Below are 26,913 nucleotides of genomic sequence, written 5' to 3' on the forward strand. Positions count from 1 at the left end.
CAGTGCTCTCTTGCATTTCAGTGACTCGCTGCTCTCTGTTCAGTCCCTTTCTAAGGCTCTTGTAGGTGTTTTTGCTTTTCTTTTCTTGACACTTTCTTTTCCTTTTACCTACCAGTTGTCCAGGTTATTTTCCTTTATCTGGTACATCCAGACAGGAGCCCTCCTTTTTTCTGCTTCAGCATTTTGGCTACTGTGATGTTGATGCCCCTTGAGAAAAGATTGCAGTAGAAATACATAGAAAAGCACCACTCCAATGTTGTCTCATTTCTGCCGTCAGACAAAAGTTCACTTGAAGACTGACAGAGAGAAAGAGGGAAAAGGCAGTCATCTGATGTGACAGGAGTTTTAGGCAGGGAAGAAAGTGGAAAAGCCAAATGTGTGGCTTGGGAAACTGGACAGTGGAAGGTAGTGACAGGGACTTGGCAGGAACTGCTGGGGAGGTGGTATGCTTGCTGCACTGACATTGTGCTCTGCTTTGGAAGGTGTAGCCAGGGCAGCAGTGGACTGTGTATAGGAATGGAGGCAGTTGGCAGAATTCATAGGGACCGGTGTGCATGCATGAAATACTGGTTGTGTGCCTTTGTGTGCTGTACTGTTTGGCCTTGCCTAGCTACTCTGTCGGCAGCTCTAATCTACTCCTTGCTTCCTCTTCTCAGGGCTGTGAGAGTGGTCCCTTCAGCTGGGGACGTACTGTGGTCTTCCTCATTTCCTGTGGCCCACATTGCCCTCTGTCCAGTAAAGTGTTTGAAGTAGTGCAGAGTAAAACATGTATATGGAATAAATGGAGGAAAAAAGGGGATAGGTCTGTGGGTAAGAACAGAGTTGGGTCAGGTGCGGGATCTAGGGTGAATGGTTTCCCAGGAAGGAGGATGTGTCAGTGCTGTTTTGCACTGCAGCCTTCGCCATGGATGATACTTGTTCAGGACATATTCCATCCCTCTGAGGAAGAGGGGAGAGACAGATCCTAACCCATAGACAGGTGCACCTCCAAGGTCTCTTTCATAAGGTGTAATGGTATTGTAATAATCTTTAGTATAAACACTTTTTTTATGTCAGTATTGTGAAAAATTTGGTAATATTGTCTGTCACTGTCTTGTCTTGCACATGTGTTTGGGAGCAAAATAAGCTTCTGGATAAGGTAAGGTACTCCTTGTGTGTTCTCCTTTTATAAAAGTTTAGATAAAGCATTTCTGTATCTTGGGAGTCTGGTGGGCTTGCAGCAGGGAGATGGCAGTTGTGTAGTGAGTAATATTTTATCTATAGGTGATATTGGAGATAGAAACATGAGAAGGAAGGGGGAGGAATGAGGTGGGACAAAGGGTGAGGTTGAATATGCTTTTGCTAGAGCTGTCTCCTTTTTCTCAGTTTTCTCCTTTCTCTATGTTTATCTATTTTGATGCTTAACAAAGGGAACTGAAGGAAGTTCAAAGATAGCAGACGTAGATCGAGAGTAGATTTGGCTTGCTGACCTTGTTCTCCAGGCTTTAAGGTGTCCCTTACAGAAGCAGAAAAGTGGGCCGGCAGTCTGATCCTTGTGACCAGACAGTCTCCAGGAGGGGTGAACATGAGATGGCTGTGCCCAGGATCTTGTCTCTTCTGAATGACTGTCAAATACCCCTGGCTGATTGACAGGCAACAGCAGGCCCAGTGGCCTGCTCTTCGCTGGAAAAAGGCCACAATGTGTAGATTGACAGACAACAGAGAGATCTTAAATACAAGCTCAAGTGAGAAGCATTTTCTGGGCCATTTGTTTCTGCTGACTCTGTCTGGGTCAGAGGGTGGGGATGAGTATGTGGGAACGGAGAGAGCTGCTCTGCTCCATAAACATGGAGCTACGAAAACTGACAGGAGGAGAAGTTTCTAGCTCTGCACAAAGCCTCAGTTTTGTCTGTTGCTGCCTCCTGCTGCTTCCCTGCTCCGAGGCCGCACCCACAGTCGGTTTCCTACATGAATACTTGCTGCATTCACCTGCTTGGCTTCCTGTGCTGGTCCCTCTCCTACCTCAGCCTTCCTTTTCTGCCTGTACCAGTTATAGCCATTGGTTCTCTGCTGATCATTCATTCCCCTTCTTTCTTTCTCCAGTTTCCTTCATGCATAGAAGTGCAAGGAATATCTTAAGATTTGTGATGATCAGGGAGGGCATTGAGCTGGGGCTTTGGGGACTACAGAGGATTTGGGTGGTTAATTTGGAGATGCAGGCCCAAATTACATTTAGAATTATATATTGTCATAGTATAATTATATATTTAGCAATTATAAAATGATGAGATAAAGATTAAATAAACTATTTTTAAAGTTTTTATTTTATTTATTAATGCTACAAACCCCATTTTCTTCTCACCTGTCTTGCATACCATCTGGAGTGCACGCACCTTGCTTTGGAGACCACTAGCGTGCTACTCCCCATTACTTTCTCAATCTTTAACTGTTGATAATTCAGAGAAGTTTCTGAGCCAAATATGTCTTCCATGTCATTAGCACCCCTTTGGAAAGAGGCTCCAGTCTGACTGCCCACTGCATGGCAAGCTATCCCCTTTTGGTTGTCTGTGAGCCTGACTCCTCCTAGCCTCTGATGGCCAAAGTTTATTATTCTAGAAGGGGCAGTGAACAGTCAATCCCCAGCTGCCCTCTCCAGGCCACTCATGACTTTGCAGAGCTCTAGCAAATGCCCCCTTAAATTAACTTGGATCACCTATTTCCAGATGAAAAATCATAGTATATTTACTTTTACTCATATGGATGCAGTTCCATATCTTAATAATTTCCGTGCCATTCTTTGTACTTTTTGCAGATACACTCTACCATTACTGAACTGCAGGAACCAGAACTGCACACAGCATTCAACGTGTGGTCAAACCATGGACAGTGGCACAGTGATGTTCTCTGTTCCCTTCCTTGTCATTTCTTTTGTTTAATGGCTATTTTGACCTCTAGTAAGCAGTGAACTGATTTTTTTTTTCCTGGAAGTGTCTGTTTAAACTCTGAAATCTTGCTTCTGTTGGGCAAGTCAGCTCAGAGCCCACTCTTTTGTATGTGATAAGCGGATTGTTTTTTTCCCATGTAATTCACTTCAATACGTATTGAAATCCATTTCATCTTCCTTTTAAATGTTTATTCTGTCTCATTAAGTCCTTCTGCAATTCTTCGAAGCTGGCCTTCATTGTTGCCAGCTTGAATAACTTAGTGTTACCAACAAACTTTCATATCCTTGATTTTCTTTTTTTCTCTCCCCCACCCCCCCCAGTTGCTTATGAATATGCTGAAAAGCATGAGTCCCAGCAAAACTCTGCATGTGCCTTCCTTTTATTTTCAGAACCAATTACTTTAACCTCATTTCTATCCTTTAACCAATTATTTATCCATAATGGTTGCCATTGCCTCTTCGTTTCCTCAAACGACTTTGAAGAGGGACTTGACTTTCAGAAGACTTTTGTGTATGATTGATTATTCACATACTGGTTCAAATGCCTATAGAGTGTGTGTGTATTTGTCTGTATTTTCACGTATATGTAGACATATAATGAACATTTGATAATTCTTAGAATGAAACTAATCTCTTCTCTGTTTTAAATTGCATTTTACAGGTGGTAGTTATTTTACTGGTGTTCTTCCTTGACGACTATAAGCTTTTAGGATTTAGAATTTAATTTACTCGGAGTCTTGTACAGCATTAAGCTTGTGATTTGACCCAAAGTGTCTTTCCAGAGCACGCTGAAGTCGACATAAATGTCAGGACTTTAGAATGCCTACAGGGGCTACTGACAAACTACCACATTCTATTAGTTTTTTTTGTTTGTTTTTTTTTTTTTTTTTTTTTTAGAGGCTTGATCAGAGACATGACCTTTTCTTAAAGGATTCTTGTTGCTTTATGAACTTACACTGCTCTCTGGTGTAGGTGAAGGAGAGGGCTCTTAATAGAAAATATTTTATCATAGTGTTTTCATGGTTCACTTTTGCTTGTTACAGTCTCCCTACTGATCAAAGCAGCCTGCTAGTCAGTGCAAAATCTGAAGCACTACAGACTTGGGCTTGCTTGTAGCTTTGAATAGCATGTGGACTGCACCAATTTGGACTGCGTTTAGCTGCCATGGAGCTCTGTCTTCAGTCTGAAGGTAGAGCTTTCTGCTGTAAGCTGGCCTTGGATATGTTACTGACGACTGAGTGTTTTCCTAAGCCTAGTATTTTTCATTCCTGTTTCCTATGTACTTAATCACTTAATTCCTCTTTACGATGACCAGGAAATACCAGTCCAGAGCTCTTGTGCTCTGTGTTGCTGCTTAGTACTTATCAGGATGGTCAAAACGGGGAACTTGCTGGAGCAACTGTCTGATTATGTACAAATGTCTTTGCAGCTGAAGAAACAGGGACCAAACTGGCTCTTTCTGTTTCCCTTCTTCTCCAGCGACCTGGAATGCCATCAGGAGCTCGAATGCCCCATCAGGGGGCTCCCATGGGTCCCCCAGGCCCCCCATATGTTGGAAGCCCCTCAGTGCGACCTGGGATGCCCCAGACTGTGATGGAAACAACAAGAAAACGCACTGCACCACAGCAGGTCCAGCAACAGCAGGTGCAGCAGCAAGTGCAACAGCAGCAGCAAGCCACTCAGAACCGAACTAGGAGGTGAGTGTTCTGGAAAGAAAACGTGGAAGGACAATTTGAGGAAGAAAAAACAGTATCTTTTTAGCAATAGGTAAGACCTTTAGGATCGAATGAGGCAGAATGGAAGTTTCTTGTCAGTTTCTTAAAGCAGGACAGACATTGGTAAATTGTAAATCTTACTCTTTAATTTGCTTGTGAATGGTCTTGAATAAACTGACCTTTGCTAATGTCTGGTTTTGCAGTTATAATGCTTTTACCTTGAAGGTTTATTGGGCTAAATATATTTAGCCATTAAAGTTAATGAACAGTTCTCTTCCAATATAGTACAAATATTGTATTATTTGTTTTCTGTTCTGTATAGTTTCTCTGATTTCTGACTGGCTAACGAAGTGGTCTGTAAATGAGACAAGGGGAAAAAATTTTTGGTTGGTCATGTGAATGTATTATGGTCACTCAGGAGAGTGGTCATAAAACTTGCAATTGTCACAGGTGTTCCTACATATAAAGTAAAGAGATATGCATAGGAAATAATAGCATAAGAGGGATTTTTCTTTAAAGGTACTTTCTTTTTAAAATATGCCCACTTTATACAGTGCTGGATGCATTCTCTCTTAAATAGCAGTTCCCTAATTTCTTTTTACAACTTACTAGACCTCAGCAGTCTTGAGTTCCAAGTGTGAGCCAGTTCCCCATAAATACATAGGGTGCAGTCATCTAGGTGGTCTGCCTTTTGCAAAATCATTATAGGTGTGTATAGATTCAGACAGTGTTCTGGTGGTGTCATTGTTTCTAGTTGTAAGTAAAACATGAGTCTCTAAGCTCAGTGCTTTAGGAACTCTGCTCTGTCCAGGTTATATGCCTCGGATCAGCAAGCCAGACTTGGGAATGCTTATATCTGGGATGCATCTGGAAAGGATACCAATCCTGAGAGTATTAGTACATTATGATTGAATAAGACTGAATACAGAAGGCATGTGTGTGAGTGCAGCACGTGAGCACAAGAGATGCATGAGCATCATGGAGGCCTTGTCCAGCACTAGCCAAAATGCACCTTCCACAGCACCTCCCAGGAGATACTCCAGGAAACTGTACAAAATAATGCCTAGGTTTCAAATATACAGCATACAGATAACCTGAAAAATTGTGACTGCTGGATAATTAACGTAAACTTTAGTCACTAACTAGTTTCCAGGGATTATTAAAGAAGAATGTTTTCTAAAAATTGATGGCCTAACTCACAGAGGAAGAAGTTTCCCTTCCCCAGTTCTTAACTTCAATGCTTCTAGTTTGTAACCCAGCAATAATCTCTACTGTAGTGAGGCCAGCTCACACCAGCGGTTCCTAGGTATTCAGGAAAGTTTCTCTGTTTCTTCTGCCATGCCTTCCCTCCAGATAATGTGTTGAATATTTTCCCCTCGTTCATTTTCCACCTCCCTGTCATTTCCCATTGAAATTTTTCTGTTTTTTCAGGCAAACTTTTCTGGCACCTTGGGTCCAGTTCTGGGAGTAACTGAGTCCTAAGTTTTATGGCACAAACATGCCAAGAGGTGTAGTTGTCCTTTCTTGGCAGGTTTGGTGGAGACAAAAGTCTCATTTCTGTAATAGACTCTACTCTACTAGAACTGGTTGGTTGAGACCCAAGCTGTTGGGGGTTTTTGGTTGGTTTGTTACTTGCTTTTTAACTGCAAGCCTTCGAGGTTGTTGCAAGTGCATGCGTACCCCGTTTCCCGTTGGGAGGATGGAGCTTGCTCAGACATTACTTCCAGACTCTGTGAAGTGTTTCAATGCAGATTTGATTTTCTGAGCTGTGGAAGGTGTTGGAGGTTCACACCATGTAAGATTCTAGTCCCATTATTCCTATGCTTTTACAAAGGGACATTCACTTATGAAGTTGGGTGTGACTGTGTGGATGAATTTTCTGCCCCTGAAGAAGGATATAGTTTGTGCCTCCAGGCATGAAGAGTTCCTCAGGCTTGGCTTATATGGGGATGGGGAAGGAGCTAAGAATCTGGTATTTCAGGCCAGGCTTATTATTAGCAAACATAGGAAGGGAGTATGCCACATCAATGTATGTGGAAACAGCTTTTATGTGGACATAGCTAATGACATACTTCCTGTCTGAAAACAGTAAGGAGGGGTATCCTTGTGACATGGCAGAGTGGCAGCAGGCAGTTCACTTTCTCCCATTTGTCTGTCACAGATGGAGTGATTCAGCTCCTGCTTAGGATAAAGGCCTCACGAGTTATAGAGCTGAAGAATAAGGCCAGAATTCCCTCTTGGCCCTGTTAGAGAAAGCTAGGTGGCAGGTTTAGTGGGCACAAATGGTTCTTAGAATCTGAAGAATTAAAAAGACAATGTATTTGGCAGTCTTCCTGGCAGTACCATTTCTTAGGCACATATACATTTGTGTGTACGTACATGAACACAAGTATGTTTTTGAAAGCATAGATACATAAATGTGCTTATGTATGGGCATGGACACATGTATATACACTGCAGGCACACATATATCTTCCCACACGTATGTTCATAAAGATGAACAAACATGGAAATGTAATCCCACTTACCTTTGTATATCACTCATGCAAATATGTTACAAAAAACCAAGCATATATACGTAGGAGAAGGGTGTGTATATATGTGTCTTTTCATACACCATATGAAATACACATATATATGTGTGTTTTCATCAGCACTCAGTTTTGGGCATGAATGAATGAATGTGTGTCATCTGTTTGAACAACTTCACATTCTGTTTACAGGCACTCAACCTCTTACATGTGCATATGTATAGGTATATCTCACACTTCCACACGTCTGTGCTGTCCTCCTACATGCTTTTTCTGTATCTGTAGACAGTATGTGCACATGCACTTGCACACATTGCCGCCCTGCACCATAGAAGATGCTGTGATCAAAGAACTTGCACACTTCTTTCCAAGATGCATAACAGACAGCCCTGATTTGTTCTTAGCTAAGTACCTCCCCAGGCTCCTGAGAGAAGGGGTCCTAGGTCCTGGGCATGGGTGAGACCCTTTTGCTGATGCATGCACAGCTGTGCACCAGCATGTGGAGATGTCAGGATAATTTAGCAGGTGGCCTCGTTACTCCTAGATCTGTCACCATGGTAACGTGTTTTTTTCTTTAAAAAATGTACAGTGCCAAGAGGAGGAAGATGGCTGACAAAATTCTCCCTCAGAGGGTGAGTCGCTTTCATTTCCTATTCCCTTCACAATCAGTTCAGCATCTTAGTGTAATTAGAGGGATTTTAGAAAATACTTTCACTTTTTGTCTAAAAATCTAATTAAAAAGTAAGTAGGCAGTGGGTGAAAGTCTAGAGAGCAAGGCTGGGGCTGGGGCTGGGGGCTGGGAGTGTGGAGTGCAACCCGGCCTGTGTCGTCCTCGTGCACTGGGTTAGCCGAGCCAGCACTGCCACTTGCTGGATGGACAGTGGTGCTGGGCTGCAAAGTACACGACTTGGCGCTGGGGCCCTCTGGGTCTTAAGGATGTCTTTGATCAATTTTTGAGGCTGGCCAAAAGCAGGTTCAGAGCACAGCTGTGCCTGTAGGAGATGGGCTGATTCTCTGGTCTCTCTGGCCCAGTAGAGCTGCCAGGCTCTAATTTTTGTGGCTGTGTCTTAGTAGGACTGAAGTGAACCCGTGTAGACAACAGAGTTTGAGGGGCCTGTATTTTCCAGAGAGTTACTAATTCTCTTATCCCTGGGGATATGTCTAGCTTTTAGTGTCTGCCTATGCTTGATCCTCAATGCTTAAATCTTCTACTTCCCTTTAAACATTGGAATTTCTCTCTGCCCCCCCATCTCTCATTATTCCCAGACTTTTCCTTTTCTGTGCCCTCTTCAGTACAGTTCCCCCAAAACCTACTTGGTCCCAAAAGGCAAGCTTCCTTAGTCTTCAAAACATAGACCCTCATCACATCCTAGTCCCAGTTTCTTTGGATTCTGGTGCTTTTTGTGGGCTCAGAATCCCTTTGAGAGGTGTGTAGGTCTCCACATCCTTTTCAAGACTACCTCTCCACTGCTAGTATAAACCCAAACTTGCTGGCAGCCTCCAGATTCTCTTCTGTGACGTTCCACAGACTCCTAGTGCCAGCCACCTGAGGAGGTAAGCCCACTTTGGTACTCCTGATGTCATATTATCCCTTCTTTTCTTGTAATTCCTGCCTCCCTCTGAGGTTAGCCATTAGCTCTCTCAACATGCTGTCTTGAAAGGACTAAGTTACCATTAAATCCAGACCTTTGAACTACTTGCAGCCTCCATAGTGTTTGTGTTAAAGGCTCACTCCTGCTCTGCTTGGAGTCTGTAATTAGAATTAAAGCTACATTTCTTGCACAGTCAGTTCTGTCTGTCCCACATATCCTGTATGGTGGGGCTATGGCTTTAAATATATGTCCATGTCAAGGCACTTTTTTTTTTTTTTCTGGTGCCTTTATAAGATAAAAAGGTCTCAGAACAGAGGTAACCAAACTTTTTTGGCAATAGAAGACTTGTGCCTCTGTTTATCAAATTCATGATAATTCTTTAATAATTAGAGCCTTATTAAGTATGTCAAAAAGCTGTACAGATACTAGCACCTTTCAGAACCATGCTGTCACCAAGTCTTCTTGCCTTTCAGTATCTTTGTTGCTGTCAGCCAATAATTTTAACTGATGGGAGTGATAATGCAACACAAATTGCTAGAGTTCTGTCTGCAATAGAGTTTTTATCAGTCCAGCTGGAGTGTTGGTATCGATGATATGACACTGTGTCTGGATTAAGGTACTCCATTAGGCTGCAGTCAGTGTACCAGAACCTCCTTACGCTCACCATTCATGGGATGGGAAAACACTGTGTGCATCGGTGTCCTGTCAAGTAGAAGATTTGCACCGGGGGCTGTGGAATGCATGTGAAGTACAGGGTAAAACTTCCAACTTTCCAGAGCTACTTCTGGATTATTTTCCAGCCAGTCAGCATCTGTTACCCAGAGACTTTGCAGGCTCCTGCTTGTGTTTTCTGGGAACTGTGAAGGGAAGAGAAGAAGATACTAAATACATTTTACTCTTGAAAACCATCTTATGTAATGGTGGAAAAGGAGGTGGGTTTTCAGTGTTACTTGCTGTGATAGCGAGTCAGGCAGTTGGCCCAAATAACGTGCTGTTGGACTTCCAGGCTCTCTGATGAAGCCTGTGCTATAGTGCAGAAGCATATTGCTAGTTGGGTAGGGTCGCTCAGTTGCTACAGTTCAGCTATTTGAGAAGGATTTATTTTGCATGGATATAATCATATGAGAAAGTTCAACCTAGCAAACTTTTACACGTAGGAAGATAGGATTATGGAACTGCATGGGACCTCCTGGCACACCCAATCTGGTTCCCTCTGTCATGGAAGCCGTGACACAATTACTACCTCAGGACTAGTTAGGTTCCTTACCTCTGAGATACTTTAGATCCAGCAGTTTGGGTTTTGGTGTTTTTTTTTTTTTCTTGCTAGGCTCAGCAAGGCACGTGCTTGTAGTTTGCCAGGTAAGAGGGGCTCCCTGCAATTCTAATGCTCGAAGTGCTCAAAGTCCTTCATTATGTCTATTCCAGGTTAAATTCACCTCTTCAACCTCTTTAAATCCCCCTCTCAGGGGACCAGAGCAATACATGGTATTACAGATTACCAGTATCACCACTGCTTGAATGCCACTGATGCATTTTTATCTCTGCTGGAAATAGCTAGTGATGCAGATTGGAATTGCATTTTATTTTTTGTGGCCTTACCACATTGATACAGCGTATGGTCATTCTGTGACTGACTAATACTCACAAGTATTTCTACTTTCTATTGTTTGCAACTGACAAACTCCCATATTAGAGCAGGAATTATGGGTATAGACTCTGAGGAACATGATCCTGTGCTTTGTAATGCTATGTTTAATCCTGTTTCTATTATACAGTTCTCAGCTTCTTTACATTCTGTGTACTACCCTCTGCCTTGTATTGACAGTGCCACCCAAATTTGTCATTATTAAGTTTTGTTAGCATACTTCTCCTTTTTGTGCTGGAGCTATTAATGAAAATATCTAAATAAAATCAGCTTCAAAAATGGTCTATGAGGTAATTCCTGCTTAATACTTCTTTTTCTGTGCCAGTTCTTTACCACATGTTGTTGTTGTTCTAATGTCCACTTCTGAGTCTTAAGTAGTGGTACTCTTTATAGCTGTATGTCAAATGCTTTATTTAAATGCAAGTCAATTGAAACTACTGCATACCTTTTGCCTAAAACGCAATTTTAATGAAAAGAAAGATTTGGTTAAGCCCAGGCTGACATACTGTAATGTAACAAGGCTTAACGTTTTTTTAATAGTGTATTCAACATTAACTCCAGTTCTGCGCAGCAGGCTATATGCCACCCCATTTTCGTTCTGGATCCTCCCTTGTTCTCAGGTCACTGAAACCCTCATTCAATTTTGGAAAAGTTCCTAGGCATCTTCATTTATAGCTGGGGGCCTAGATCTCTGGATGTGCCCTTTGTGGCCCGAGTCTAGCAGTTGTACCTCAATTTTGACCTCAGGCCACAAACTGTCTGTAGAGAAACATGACTGCGCATCAGATTGCACCTCTTCTTTCTCCAGGCCTTGCCTCCTCATTACTTCTGGTCAGTGACTTATTTTCTCTTAGTTGTGAGTCACTAAATTTTTTTCCCAGGCACCGTGACTGTGATTCACTGCTCTGTTTCTTCAGCTTCCTTGCCTACCCATTCTGATGCAAGAATCTCAGCTGACAATCATTCTGACTCCATAGCTGTGTGTCTCTGCTTTTCCACATTTAACTTGATGAGTGCAGTGCAACTTTGAAACAGGCCCCAAATTCCCATGAGGCCTTTTTGTCTAGCTGTGCTGATAGGTTTTTGTACAGCTGTCCTCTCCTTTTCATCCTCTCTACTTCATTCTCCTTTACACAAATATCCAGTCAACTCCTGCTGCTGTTCACTGACCACTGTATGGGATTCTGTGTACAGATCCCTTACCATATTAGCTGCCCTGTTGTTGTTTGGTCACTGCATGGCTGTTGTCCACCTCTTTCTCCATCTGAGCCAAGCAAAGGTGAGGAACACCTGGATCTGCTATTCACTCATAGGAAAGAAATGGTTAGGGCTGTGATAATCAGTGGCAGCTTCGGATGTAGCAACTGAAATAATGAAGTTCAAGAAGCTGAAGGGAATGAGGAAGGAGAGTAGTGAAGTACAGACCCTGGACTTCAGACAAGCAGAGTTTGGCTGGTAGGTGTAATCCCATGGGAAGCAGCTCTGGAGGGCAAAGTGGCTCAGGGAAGCTGGCAGGTCTTTAAGGACCCACCAAACACAAGAGGAATCTGTCTTGATATGCAGGAAAATGAGCAGATTTATGAGGAATGCAGCTTAACTAAGCAGGGAAGTCACACTGGAGGTCCCAACATCACAAGGCAGCATACAGGAGCTGGAAGCAGGGATAGGCTGCGAAGGAGGAATTTAGAAATGTTGCCTGAGCATATAGGGAACGGTGTCAGGAAAGTCAAAGCTCAGCTGGAGTTGAGATTTCCAATGGACGTCAAGGGCAGCAAGGAAAGCTTCTACTGTTACATTAGTAATAAAAGGCTGACCAAGGAAAATGTGTGCCCAGTGCTGAGTGGGCTGGGTGATACAGTGATGAGAGACAGAGAAGTCTGAAGTACTCAAAGCCTTCTTTGTCTCAGTCTGCACTAACAATGTCTCACATACCTCTGTGATCAGTGAACACATTTAAGAGGAACAGCCAGCAACGGACAGGGGTTGAGCCAGGGATTACTTGAGAAAACTTGACCCATGCAGGTCCATGGTACCCAACAGACTGCATCTGTGGGTGCCGAGGGAGCTGGCCAATGTCCTTGCATGTCCTTCCTGCTGCTGTTCCATAGACCATCTCTAGCAGAAGACTCCAGAAATGTTGCTTTCATATACCATCTGACTCCCTGCTCTAGAGCTGATGCTTTTCCATGTTGATTAACTTTGCTGTCATCTCTCCAGTAGTTTCTTTGGACTGCATGCCTCAGAGGTTTGGCTGGGTCACAGATGCTGTCTAGCCACCAAACATAAAGGAGCTATGGAATTGCTTTTACTAGAACTTTGAGAGTAGCTCATAAAGACTCCTCATAATCCTAATTCATAGATGTGACCTGTATCTTTCTTTATGGAATTAAACATTCAAATATAAACAGTGTAGAACTTAGGTGCTTATCCTCTTTGAAACACTATCTCTTAGGGATCGAGACTCACAAGATGCAAGTTATAGGCTAGCAAAATTCTAAGAAGTTGCCCAATCTCTATTTATTAGTGTCTGATTCCCCCCCCCCCAAAAAAAACAGATTGCTGAAAGTTGTTTGTTTGTCCTGCTCGTGTAGTGAAGAATTTAATTTAGCTCCAGTTGCTTTTTCCTACCTGGAATGGATCAAATTCTATTTATTAGTTTTTTCTGGGACCTTTAATAGTAGCCAACTTTCACCTGGAAAGAAATATGAATCTGAAGAGTACACTTTTCTATGTCTGGATTTTTTTTTTACTCTCTTTAGTTTAAACAAAAATTAAGTTATGCAGGTGGCAGCAAGGTGGCTGTCTGCTACAGACAATCTGCTGACAGAGGAGGAGACAAAGCCTTTCTTAGACATCTGGAGTTGGTTGCATAGTTGCATGCCCATGGTTGCATGCCCTTGTACTCATGGAGGAATTTTAACCACGCTGACATCCGCTTTGAGGGCAGGAGCACGGGGCACAAGCACTACAGGAGATTTCTGGATTGGACTGATGACAGTTCTTGACACAGGTGATCAACAAGCCAACAAGGAGAGATGCTCTGCCAGACCTGTTACAAAGAAGGAACAACTGTTTGGGAATGTGAAGGTTCAGGGCAGCCCTAGCTACAGCAACCATGAGATGGCAGAGTTTGCAATCCTGAGAGAATCAAGCAAGACCTGGACTTCAGGAGAGCAGGTTTTGGCTTGCTCAGGGATCTGCTCGAAAGATCCTTTGGGACAATGGGGATCCCTGGAGGACCAAGGGACTCAGGAAGCTGGCTGAACTTCAAAGGCAACCTCTTCAAAGCAAAAGGGAATGATCAGACCAATGTGCACTAAGTTGTGCAGGCCTGGCAGGAGGCCAGCAGGGTTAAGCAGGGAATTCCTGACTGACCTCAAAGGCAAAGAGGGAGTGCACAGCGATGTAAGCAGGGGTGGTCTACCTAAGAGAAACAGCACAACGGTGCCTGAGTATGCAAGCATGAAATCAGGAAAGGATTTCAGCTGGAATTGAACCTTGCAGTGGACATGCAGGCAACAAGAAAGCCTTGTGCAAGTGAATCAGCAGCAGAAGGGAGACTAAGGAAAACCCCAGTCTGGGTCTGGTTCTGCTCTCCAAAAGCCATGGAAAAGGCCGAGACACTCAGTGTTGTCTTTGCCTCCATTTCTCCTGCTGCATCCTGTCCTCAGGCCTCCCAGGTCCCTGAGCCTATGTCAGAGTCAAGAGAGCACAGCTCTCAGAGGGACCTTGACAGGCCACGGAGCAGGACAGCAGTCCAACATTGTAAAGTTCAATGAAAGCAAATACCAAGTTCTGCTCCTGGGATAGAATGATGCCATGGAGTGGTACAGGTGGGCATCAACTGGGTAGAAGGCAGTTTTGCAGGAGAGGACCTGGGGGTCCTCATGGACAACAAGCGGAGAATGAGTCTGTGAGGTAAGCCAGCTGTGACAAGGTTCAACTGCAAAATGGGCTGTATTAGCATAAGCATTGCCATCAAGTCAAGGAAAGAGGCTTTTCCTTGCTATGCCACACTCGTGAAACTGCATCTGGACTCCTGGGGCACAGGAATAGAAAAACATGGTGTTCTGGAGTGAGGCCTGCAGAGGACCACCAGGATGTCTGGGGGCTGGAGCACATGCCTACAAAGAGAAGCTGCAACAGCTGGGTTTGTCTAACCTTGAGAAGAGGGAAGGGAGACACTGTTGGTGAGTGCAACTGCCGTATGGGACGGTGAAGAAAACACAGAGCCAGCCTTCTCTTGGAGGTGCACAATAATAGGATGAGAGGCAACAGAAACTCACTACAACATGGGCAATTGAGCCAGTATAAGGAATTTATTTTTTTTTTAAATCGTGATGGTACTAAAGCATTGGAACAGGCTGCCAAAAGATGCTGTGGGAATGTCCATCCTTGGTTGGAGGTATTGAGAACCCAACTGGACAAGGTCCTGTTTTAATTTCAGCCTGTTTAGTGCAACAGTAGGTCTGCATGACTCCTAAAGGTCCTTATGATCCAAATTATTTTGTGAATAATGAGGCTTAAACAGTTGTCTATACAAATCGTGGTTTTACTAGATATTCAGTGAATCCTTTGTCCTCCAGGGATCCCCATTGTCCCAAAGGATCTTTCGAGCAGATCCCTGAGCAAGCCAAAACCTGCTCTCCTGAAGTCCAGGTCTTGCTTGATTCTCTCAGGATTGCAAACTCTGCCATCTCATGGTTGCTGTAGCTAGGGCTGCCCTGAACCTTCACATTCCCAAACAGTTGTTCCTTCTTTGTAACAGGTCTGGCAGAGCATCTCTCCTTGTTGGCTTGTTGATCACCTGTGTCAAGAACTGTCATCAGTCCAATCCAGAAATCTCCTGTAGTGCTTGTGCCCCGTGCTCCTGCCCTCAAAGCGGATGTCAGCGTGGTTAAAATTCCTCCATGAGTACAAGGGCATGCAACCATGGGCTTCCTCTAGATGTCTAAGACGGGCTTTGTGTCCTTGATCGGGTGGTTTGTAGGCGATGTCCCTCGCAGCATTGTCTGTTCCAGTGCAACTCCCAGCATTTGGATGAAGCCTTCCCTAGTGTGCAGCGTGTTGTCATTGCCTTCCATGCTGTCGTACTGTGCCAGTCATACAAGCTATCCTATGATGTTTTTCATATCCCAGACTTCATAGTGTTGCAGCTGTTCACTGGCTTCTGATCCTGTCTGTTTCACAAGCCTTGCACATATGTTTGCAGGCACGCGTGATGGGGTCCCCACATTGTGCTACTTTTACAAGGAAATTGAGAGAGCCTCTCCCATCATGCTGTTCCCTGCACCCTGTCCTCTCTGCCCCTGCTTTTATGATTTTTTCCATTCTTTTGTCACCGTCGATAAATTATGCACTTTTATCCTTTATTTCCATGATTTTTAAAAATAATAATTATTCATATTAATTTTTAAAATTTTGAAACATTTGAATTTTCACAGTAGGGAAAAAAAACCCCCTAGCCTCTAGAAAGACACTATCCTAGTAATGTTAATAATAATTTATTCCAGTTATCCATGTAATTCTAAGATAAGCATTAACATACGTGCTTCAAAACCTCAGACGATAAGATGATGCTGCTAGGTGCTTTTTTAGTTTCTTGAAATAGATAAAGGCCAGAATGAAGAATTCAAGTCTTGAAATACTCTACAGATTTATAGTTAGAACTTTTGTAGAAGAAGAGAGGAGACTTGCAGGGAGCTATGAACTTTTCAGTTAGGGCAAACCATGCAGGAATAAGGAATTAGGCAGGCTGTACAGATCTGTATCACATAAACACTAAGATAACTGGGGTTCAGTTTCCGATGAAGAAAAATGAAATATGTGCTACTGGTCAGAGTGTAAGAGTATCCTGAAGTGTAAGAATACCTTTATCTTTTCAAGCTAAGATGTATCAGAAACAAAGAAAATTCTTCATTGTGATGGGATACTGCTCTGGCTCCCGTTAAATTTTCCTCTCACTCTTGAGAGGTAATTGGGAAAAAGTATGACATTGGAACGTTAACATGCCTCCAAATGATTATTCCAAATAGAAGCATGAGAAAGCAAAAGACTGTAAGAGCAACCAAACTGGTGTGGGTGGACCTTTGGCCTAGCCAAGTATCCCATCTTCACTGTGACCATAACACATACCTAGAGAAGCGTACAAACACAGACAAGTACAGTTCTTCTCCCAAATACTCGCCCAACCTGCAGCCATTTGCAGTTTAAGGCATTATATGCCGCATTATCTTTGTTGGCTGATTTTAAAGTGTTTATGCTTTCTTAACATGTTATAAAGTTTAACATTCAGTTTGGTTGTAGGAATGGAATAGGAAATACCTTTTCACTTTCATGTGGTGAGAGATGTAAAAGTGTGCAATAAAAATACTTATTGAAGATTACTGCTGTTTCTACAAACTAATTAGAAATTTCGTTAGATCCTGGGTCCAGTACCCTGTGAACAATCTGGAAAGGTTGTATCATAGCTGTAGTATATGCTTTATCTTGAGGGCTGTGTAGGCCAGCTCCCTGCTTCATCATGTGCTTAGGAGTTCATTAACTGACTGTGCTAGAACTTGGAATTAAAAGACTACAACTGTGTTTTGGGTTCAGAATTTTTAATTGACTGCAGTATAGTATGATTAATTTCCTCTGTGTCAAAGGAACTGAGGACTCTTCTGTGTGGAACAGGATAAAGGCATTGGGGTATTTCGTTAGGTCCAATGATTTGTATTCACTGTGGGAAGGAAGTATTGCCTAGCTGTCTTTATTCTGCAGGCTGTCTGGCAATTCCTTGATGTTTCCAGGGCAATGCTTGCTCTTCGTGCTTCGCTTTAAAAAATGTGTTGTTCTTTTATTATTCTTCTGATACTAAGACTTTGAACGAATACAAGCAGTTTAAAATATAGCGATTCAGCTAAAGCTGAACAGAGTTTTTGGCTCCATGGTTTCTTCTTCTCCAAAGTGTCAGTCCTGCTGTAAATAGAGCAGGTGTTCTAGCATCTTGAAACAAACAAACAAATAAATAAGGTTGAAAAGGACATTTATTTGATAGTCTTGATCAGTCTAAATACAGAAGGGAGGAATTGCTCCTCTTTAGGCTGGAAAAAGGAAATATTAAGAAAGGGATGACAAAAAAAAATGTAAAATGTATGAGCAGTATGGAGAAGGTTCATAGGGAATGCCTGCCCACTGCTGCTCCAGCTATGCAAGAAGACGGCATCAAATGAATCTAACAGTTGGCAGGTTCAAAATGAGCAGAAGGGAGGTACTTCTTCACACACTGTCTATTGAGGTTCTGGAATGCCATGCCTCAGGTTGTTGTAGGTACTAAAGGGTAACAACTTTCAAATGCTGTTAGAGACACAGTACTAGGAGAGATGGACTGTTAGGATGACCTTGTGCAATAGTTCTTATGTCATTGCAGAATATAGTGAACAGGTGTATTCCTGGTGTCTCTCGCATAGGTGTTTGTAGCTTACACCCAATTAAAACTGTAGACTTCTGATTCTAAACAAAACAGCAATACCAACTAGCTTTTAATTCCTATAGAACAGAAGTATTCTAACAGTTAAATATTTTAGTTAGGTGGGAACTAGAGTGAATGTTGTACAAATAGCTAAGGCAGTCTAGTAGATTCATTATAATTACTTACAGTTCCTTTCTTTTATTGTTTGCCTGCATGAGTTATTCCCAGTTAAGAACCAGGTTTTTCATATAAGTGTATACTTGCCCATTTCTAAGCTCAGATCATTAGGTCTTCCTCCTAACCTACTTCATATCACCTCCTCTGCGAACTTCTCTGGGAGAGAAAATAAAAAGGGGGTTTGTTGGTAAAATTAATGTAGTTTAGCTAGGCTATTAAAACACCAATAGAAGTTGGCAAGATCATAAGTTGAGACCTCATAGCTGGTCATGTTGAACCTTTGATGTAAAGGTCAATTTCACCTCAGGCAAGAAGATGCGTTGACAGAGGTTGACTTCCTAAATGGCAGTTATTGCTTGGGATGGGTAACATTTGTTTTTAAATAAATCAACGTAAACATGCACCCTTTATTTTTAGTCTAGAGAGACCCAGCAGTTTTTCTAGTTTAAACAGGACAAATTCACCATACTTTGCATTGCCGAGAGCAGTGGCTCCCAGGCTGCTTGTAGCAAAGCCTCACTTGAAAAAAATCAGCCATGATTCAGGCCTTGTGGATGTAGCTGGGGTCTTCCAGAGTTCATTATCTTTAGTTCTGTGCTCCACCTTTTCAGTCATGTATTTGTACCATGCCACTGAGACCTGTCCTGCTAATTGGGAACTACTGCCTTAGGGATAAGTCCTTCTGAGCACATCTGTCTAAGGGCTGGGAAGGTGTTAGTATTACTGCTCTGGAACACAGAACATTCTTGCTTCCAGTGCTTGGATATTCCTTGCTTCCTTCTCAGATCCGGGAGCTGGTTCCTGAGTCCCAGGCCTACATGGATCTGTTGGCCTTTGAACGCAAACTAGACCAGACCATTATGCGGAAGCGTGTGGATATTCAGGAAGCGCTGAAGAGGCCAATGAAGGTATGTCATGAAAAATTTGTAGATTGAGTTAGTGGGGAAAAAAAATAATCTTTGTATTATATGGTAGAATGATCTTTCCAGTAAAAGGCCAGTTAACAGAGATATTTTGAAACAGGTCAGGCAAAGGTCCTAAGAATAAGCAGCTGGGGAGCAGCATGCATGGAAAATTGGTGGAGACAATTCCATGGATATTACTAGCTCTAGCTTCTGAATACCTTTAATAAGGGGAATAATAGCTTCTGGATAAATAAACACTGGTTTTGGAACTTTGTATTAGAACGATTAGAAGAAAATAAGAGATTAGAGGGGTGTGCTGAAGAGATGTATTAAATTTCCTGTTAGAATTCAGTCAAAAGCTAAACTTGGGGAATATCAGAACATATAATGGGAAGGCTTACTTACAGAAAAATTGTTAAAGATCATGCAAAAATGTATACATGTACATAGTCTGTAAAGGGATGGATAGTGGCATCAAGTGTAGCCTGATGAAGTTTGTGGATGACACCAAGTTGAGTCGGGAAGTAGACACTCCAGAAGGGAGAGCTGCTCTGCAGGGAGATCTGGATAGGCTGGAGGAGTGGGCCAGGAAGAACCTTATGAAGGTCAACAAGGAGAATTGTAAGGTCATGCACCTGGGAAAACATAATCCGGGAGTGCAGCACAGACTGGGATCCACCTGTCTGGAGAGCAGCTCTGTGGGAAGGGACCTGGGGGTCCTGGTGGACAGAAAGCTCAACATGAGTGGATAGTGGCTGCTGCAGTCAAGAAGGCCAACAGGATGCTGGGTTGCATCAAAAAGGGCATCACCAGCAGAGATAAAGTCATTATCCTGCTCTAATCAGCACTTGTCAGGGCACACCTGGAGTACTGTGTGCAGTTCTGCTCCCCTCTATATAAAAAGGATGTGGACGGGCTGGAAGGGGTCCAGAGAAGGGCCACCAAGATGATCAGAGCACTGGGAAGCTGCCATATGAGGATAGGCTGGGAGAGCTGGGTTTGTTCAGCCTTGAGAAAAGGAGGCTCAGAGGGGATCTCATCACCACGTACCAGTACTTAAGGGGCAGCTACAAAGAAGATGGAGACTCCCTTTTTACACGGAGTCCCATGGAGAGGACAAGGGGGATGGACACAAGTTGCTCTTGGGGAGATTCTGATTCGACACAAGAGGGAAATTTTTCACAGTGAGGACAGTCAACCATTGGAATAATCTCCCCAGGGAAGTGGTTGACTTGGCCATATTGGACACCTTTAGGATTTGTCTGGACAGGGTGCTGTGCCATCTTGTCTAAGCTGTGCTCTTCCCAGAAAGGTTGGACTAGATGATCCCTGAGGTCCCTTCCAACCTGGGATTCTGTGATTCATGTAAGAAAAGAATGGATGACATTTTCTGCAATATCTGTTAGATCAAGTCCAGCACTTCACTGTTCATAGTATCCTACTGAATGGTCTTTTCTGAAGTTTTCTGAGTCTATTCAACTGAATCATGGAAAAGTTTAGATAGGAGGAAACTGTAGAAGTCATCTAGTTCAATCTCCTGCTCAGAACAGGGTTGTCAAGTGCTTGTTGAGTTTTGAAAATTTCTAAGGATGGAGGTTTCGCAGCCTCTTCAGCCAATCTGTTCCAATGTTTGGCCACTCTCATTGTGAAGAATTTATTTTCATGTCTTAATTGTAAGTTCTTGTGACTATATTGAATGTTAATATTCATTCATATAGTAAATCCTGTAGTATGAAGAGTTTTGTAGCTCTATGTCTACTGTGAAGTAAAGCTGTCGTTCTTTGCTGTCCCACAGTAATGGGTATCAGCCCAACTAAGATCAAGATTCCATTCTGTTTGTACAAGTATCTGATAAGATGTGGAAGGCTTTTACCTCTGATATTTTTCCAATTGATATATATGAAACAAGAAAAAATTAAGTTCCATTAACGTACCTATTTTATAGATAGGAAACCAAAGTGCGGATGGTTTAAATCACAAGTTTGTAGCCAAAAAGTGTTGTATATAGTTGTAGATTGGACTTTCAGAAGGAATAATTTGTCTTATCTTCTTAATGTGGGTAGAACACCATTTTTTTAAGCCAGCTAGGACCTTGGCCATGTTTAAAAGTAATTGAAGACTTAGACTTGCATTCATAAATCTGCAGGAGGATGTTTATTCTGTGGCAAACTCTTTAACTAGGGAATTGCCCTAGGTTGGATAAGGTTCCAGCTCTAAACTGTACAATGGAGATATTCAGTGGCTGTAATGGGGAAGAGTGTAGGAAACACAACAGTCTGCAGAAACTAGAGACAGAAAATTCTGTTTCCATCTAGGGCTCAGCAAACACATTTTAAATATCAGTTACTCAGCTAGTTAACATCTAAAGAATGATCAAACAGATGTTTTTCAAATTCATGTCTAGACTTAGCATGTAGCAGCTGTGAAATTCAAGACCTGTCAAAACAGAGCTAAGCCTAGACAAATTTGGGTTGTTCTGCTGTTAACTATTTTCATTTTATTACAGTTGGAGTATTGGTAACAATAATAGAAGTTATCTCTGCATTTCCAACTCTTATCAAAGCTCTTGTAATTTTGAAGTATTTGCCTTAAAACAATGGTTCCCAAATTGGGATTGTAATTGTTTAAATTTGTCTCAGGTATGTGATAATATGTAGGGGATATGCAGGACTGCTCAGAATTATCAGTTGTAATTGCAGTTATCATATTGGTCACAGTGATGGAGTTGTAGCTAGAAACAGTCTTTGGGCACCACAGGTTTATGGTCTAGTTGCTCAGGCTGTTTTTCTCTCTCTGAAAACTATTCTGGAGTAATTTTAGGGGGAAGTGTTTCAAACACTTTTGAGGACAGTGCAAAAAATATGCTGGACCTGTTGATCCTACTTGGATCTTCTGTGAACAGCTGCACTGCTGATACAGATGACAGCTGTGGGGTTGCTCAGAAAGCAAGGAGACCTTGGGGTTGTGAGGTTGGTTGAAGAGGAAGAAATGGCTTTTAGCACCTGCCAGCTCACTTTACCACTGTCAGCAACCCTTCTCAGCTGCCAGCTTTTCCAGTCGAGATCCTGCCTGGTCTTCTTTCTGTCTATTGGGTACTATTGTGTTCTCTCCTCTTCTTGTCAGTCCTACATTCTTGGACTACATCTGTCATGAGAGTGTCAGAATTCCTCATCCGCAGAGCAGAATTTGCTGCATGCCACTTGTCGCAAGAGTCCTTGCACTGACTTTATAGAAGACCCACCCACTCATGTGTTCAGAATTCCAGAAGGAACTTTTTAGGAGGGAGTCAGGCAGACAGGACTGACTGCAGTATGGCTAGAGGTACAGATATAGCAAGCTCCATGGCCTGAAGGAAACCGAAAACATATGGCTCAACTCCAGGAAAGTACTGTCATTAAAGAAGAATGCATTACTGAAAATCTGGACAGCTAGGGCCATGGTGGACTTTGGGAGTGGGATTTATTGGGCTAAGTATAGACATCTACATTGTATTATTTATATGTAAGCTAGTCACTCCGGGCTCCATTTGTAGTCGAGACAGTCAGTGTAGGCAATGGAATTCAGGGCACAGTTCTTCTTATACAGAAGTAGATATTTATAAGAACGTAGATAAATCATGCCCTAAAAAGTGCCTATTTGTCTCTGTTGTCTAAGCCTGAGATAACTGGTCAGTTGTGGACGTAAATATAACTTTAAGACTGAGACGATTTTCATCCCAAGGCTTGAATCAGGGCATCTAGTGACTCATCCCACAAGCAAGGCTCCTGCTCCAAGCCCTGGCACCACAGACAGCAGTTTGGTCTCACCCAAACCAGAGACTGTTTTCCAGGGACTGCCACTCTTTTACAGTGAAATGGTGTGGGACATTTTGTTTACCAGGTCTGTGTGTAGTTGCATTTCCTCAGACTAAACAATCTACTCCCAGGTTCTCCATTTTTAGGTTAAAAAAGAGTACTAGCATCTGAGTACAGTCACAATGTCTCTCTCCCTGGTTCTGTTAGTGGAGATTTTTTCACCACTGTCATGGTTTAACCCCAGCTGGCAACTAAGCACCATATATCAATCATACATCATACAGTATGGAATATTCCTTTGGCCAGTTGGGGTCAGCTGTCCCAGCTGTGTCCTCTCCCAGCTTCTTCTGCACCCCCAGCCTACTCACTGGTGGGTGGGGTGAGGAGCAGAAGAGGCCTTGGCTCTGTGCAAGCCCTGCTCAGCAGTAACTAAAACACCCCTGTGTTATCAACACTGTTTCCAGCACAAATCCAAAACATAGCCCCATACTAGCTACTATGAAGAAAATTAACTGTACCCCAGCCAAAACCAGCACGCTCCTTTTCAGGTCTTGGGATGGTTGGTGAATTAGCTATTGGATTGTTGGCAGAAAGGAATTTGCATTTTTTCTGAAACACTAAGGTTTCTGCCTGGTCCTCTGGCCTCTCAGGCAAGACTGGGGTTTTTTTGCTCAGTATTCCTTGTGTCCGCAGAACCTCATACATGAGCTCTGCAGTTCTAGTGTTCTAAGGGGCTCTCATCTTTTCTGTGTACTGAGTTCTAAACCTTGAGAATCCAAAGAACAAATAATTTGTGAAGATTTTTGTGTCATATTCTGAACCCTACTGTCACTGAGCTCCTGGAATCAAGCTGTGCTCATTTGAATCAACAAATGCAGTAGGTATCATTTACCCCAACTTGAGCAAATCATTTTATTCATTCTTCATGGGATGTTGTGAAGAAAGAGGTGGGGATTACTAAAGAAAATTTAATGTAACTGAGAGCAGTGGCAGCTCTATCACTTTTTAGCTGTGGTAGATTCCCCTCTGCACTTTGAGGTCTGTGGCACTTGGGCAGTGTAATTCCTTTTCTGTGATTGTCATGTTGGTCTTGGTGCTGGCTGGGTTTAATTGGAGGAATTTCTGCTATAAAATAATTGCCAACTGATTTGAAACATCATTAAAGGTGAGGTTTATTATCTTGATAATAACCTTATACTTAATGTGATGCAACTGAGAGGAAAAAACGTGGGATAAGTCAGTAACTAGAATTTCCTGCAGCAAAAGAAAAGTTCTAGTGTTGCTGCAGAAGACCCTAGTGATATGTCATCTAATTGTTAAAGCTGGAACACAGTGTTGTCAATGCTCAAAACGAACAGTTCAAACTAGAATGATCATGCGAAAAAAGAGCCTCTGTAACAGCCTCAGGAAAGGAAGATTCACCTTGTGAATGCCACTTGGCTTTTATATGTGAACACAAAAAAAAATTGGGAGGGACTGAGATTGGCTGCCTTTTTGGTAGAGGAGAAGTATCGACATTTAGGCTGAATGACAAGGCTGGCACAAGAACAAATGGGGAAGGATGACTGAGTAAATTTTAGGCCTAACATAAGAAAGAGGTTGTAATTGTCAGAGAAGCAAAATTCCTCCAAATGTAGGAAGGGAAACAAAGGTTTCATTTTTGAAATTGTATCTTCCTAGGTTCTGAAAAGCATTACATGATACAGACCTGTGACCTGGACTTACTGTTGCTGCCAGCTCAGTGATCCTAGGCCCACTGGTGAACTTCATCAAGCTCTCTAGTGGTTATGATAAGACATTTTAAAACTCTTCAGGGGAAATGTCAGCACAAGCCATTTAAAGTATAAATATGTTGAAGGCAAAACAGAATTTATGGCAATTTCAATTTAAAGAAAACAATTTATTGAGGGTGTTTTTATTAGGAATTTTCTCATCTTTTATAATCAACCATAAAATTTACAAAATTAAAAAAAGCCAAATAGCTTACAGTTTCCCTAGTGTGAGGAGATCAGTCCAGCAACAGATATATCCTCTGGTTAGTATGAGGTTATACACTGGGAGAGATGGGCCATGATTTGTGTCTTACCACCCTTAGCCTTAACAGGTGTATTGATCTGCAGTCACCCGATCTTTGAGGGTCACCTCAGAGTCGGTGGGCTTTAGGTGAGTCCACCTTGTTTTGGACACCCCTTGAACTTGCTCCTAGGATTTCCTGGGTTGTCTTCTCTAGACTGATCTGGGTGTTCTTGCACGTTATTATTGAGAGGACTGAGTTGCCAATGGGACCACACCACATGTGTTACTGCATTACTGGTTGGCTCGTTGCCTGGCTAGTTAGTTACTGTCAGAGACTGCTCCTGCAGCCTTACCGTACTACGCTGCTTTTAACTAGTCAGGACTGAATCAAGCCACTGGGCAAAAAGTTCCCCAGCCTCGACAGAAACAGGCAATGTATCTGTGCATTCTTAATCCATCACAAACTAGCTTAAGTACTTGATGAGAATGTGGTTAAATCTTGCATAATCACCCTTCCTCTCCCACATGCAGTGACAACAGGAATTATGAGGTTGGTGTGGATCAGTGTCCTTGCTAATAGTGACCAGGAAGAGGAGCAAAGATTGGTTGAGGTTGGAAGGGACCTCTGGAGGTCATCTTGTCCAACCCCACTTCTCAAGCTGCGCCACCTATAGCTGGTAGCTCAGGACCATGTCCGGGTGGCTTTTGAACATCTCCAAGGTGGGAGACTCCACAGCCTCTTTGGTTAATGTGCTCCAGTGCTAAATACTTGATAGGAAGGTGCCAGAAACCCTTCCAACTGTAGGTAAGAGTTTCACCTAAATTCCAGTAGAGTTCAGTTTATATTAACACACAGAAAGGTCTGACATCTTTTAAAATTCTCATATATTGAGATGACTGGATTTTCTTGGGATCTGTACATAATATAGCCACTGCAGCCCCTTCCCTGTTTTTTGTTCTGTTTTGATTTATTTTAAAGAGCTTTTGGCTTTGGTCCAACAGCTGGTAGTTCAAAAATAAACCAGTCAAGACTGATTAATGTGCATATTTATGACCACTAGAGCAGGATATCATAGTTGTAATAGATTTTTCATTATGTCAAGTCTTTACGTCAACACTGCATGTCTTTTAAAAAGAGCTACCCTGTCTGATGAATGACTAGCACCCGTGTTGCACAGGAAATTGAACTGGACAATAAAGTGTCTTCTGGCTTAAAAACTGCACAAGTTTTAAATCTGTGCTCCGTTACAAGGAGGTCTATGGGTTAATTATGATTCATTATGCTTTGTATAGCATACATTATATACTTCCATTGATCAGGTTTGTATTTTTGGTCTTGTGGCATAATTTTATGTGTTCTGCTTTTTGCATTGTGAGATAAAGGAAAATGCAAACACCTAATCTCTTTCTTTAGATCGGCCCATATTTTAAATATGTCTCTCAGGTTCCTTATTGTTCTCTTAGGTAAAAAATTCAGTCCTCCCAGTCACTCTAGAGGAAGAATTTTTCAGTGTACCTAGCTATTCTTATCACCCATCGGCATACACCTCCTGGATTCTCTTCCTGAGATAGCATACAACTGCCAAATAACCTGCTATAACTGATTTTATAGACTGTTGTGCATACTATTCTCCCTTTTATTCCTCTATAACATTTGTTCTACTTTTTGGAGGGTTTTATTTGGATGAAGTTTTTATAGAACTGTCTACAGGTGTTTTTTCATGTGTTGGTGCAATTTTGAACTCAGTAAATATTGGGTAGTTCCTTTTAGTATTCATGATACTTGCATATTCTACCAAATCACTAATTTTCCTGCTTTGGGTTGGACATTTTTAAGTTCTTGTCCATCTTCTGTTGTCATGACTTACCTAACTAATTTTGTTTCTTCCACAAATTTTGACATAGCTGTTTGCTGCTACTCTGGGTGAGCAATACCCCTATCTTCCAGTTCTGATGTGGACCCTTTCTGCTTCATTTGATTCTTTTATAATGGTCAGACTTGAATACTTGTTATTAGCGGTCATTGTTCTTTTTGTCTCCTGATTTCTAATCTCCATGTTACTTTATCTTCCACTGTTTTTTTTGCTTCCTAAAAAGCTTTTATGCGACCACAAAACAGTTACTCTATATGCAAAGACAGAAACACAGATTTTAATCTTTAC

At 42.3% G+C, this 26,913-nt stretch overlaps 1 protein-coding gene across 9 annotated transcripts in view; it reads left to right on the top strand.

Moving 5' to 3' along the window:
- Nucleotides 1-26,913, top strand: part of SMARCD3 (SWI/SNF related, matrix associated, actin dependent regulator of chromatin, subfamily d, member 3) — a 106,845-nt gene that overhangs the window by 47,381 nt on the left and 32,551 nt on the right. For 7 of the 9 annotated variants that reach the window (XM_064445314.1, XM_064445313.1, XM_064445309.1 and 4 more), the window contains 3 exons: nt 4,403-4,620; nt 7,759-7,801; nt 18,822-18,944. In XM_064445314.1, coding sequence (XP_064301384.1) covers nt 4,412-4,620; nt 7,759-7,801; nt 18,822-18,944 — 375 coding nt within the window. In that variant the 5' untranslated portion in view covers nt 4,403-4,411. Of the gene's footprint in view, nt 1-8; nt 2,934-4,402; nt 4,621-7,758; nt 7,802-18,821; nt 18,945-26,913 lie in introns of those variants that run through there. The other 2 variants (XM_064445315.1, XM_064445317.1) reach the window with 2 other exon arrangements.

This window comes from Phalacrocorax carbo, chromosome 2 (genome assembly GCF_963921805.1).
Source record: "Phalacrocorax carbo chromosome 2, bPhaCar2.1, whole genome shotgun sequence".
NCBI lineage: Eukaryota > Metazoa > Chordata > Aves > Suliformes > Phalacrocoracidae > Phalacrocorax > Phalacrocorax carbo.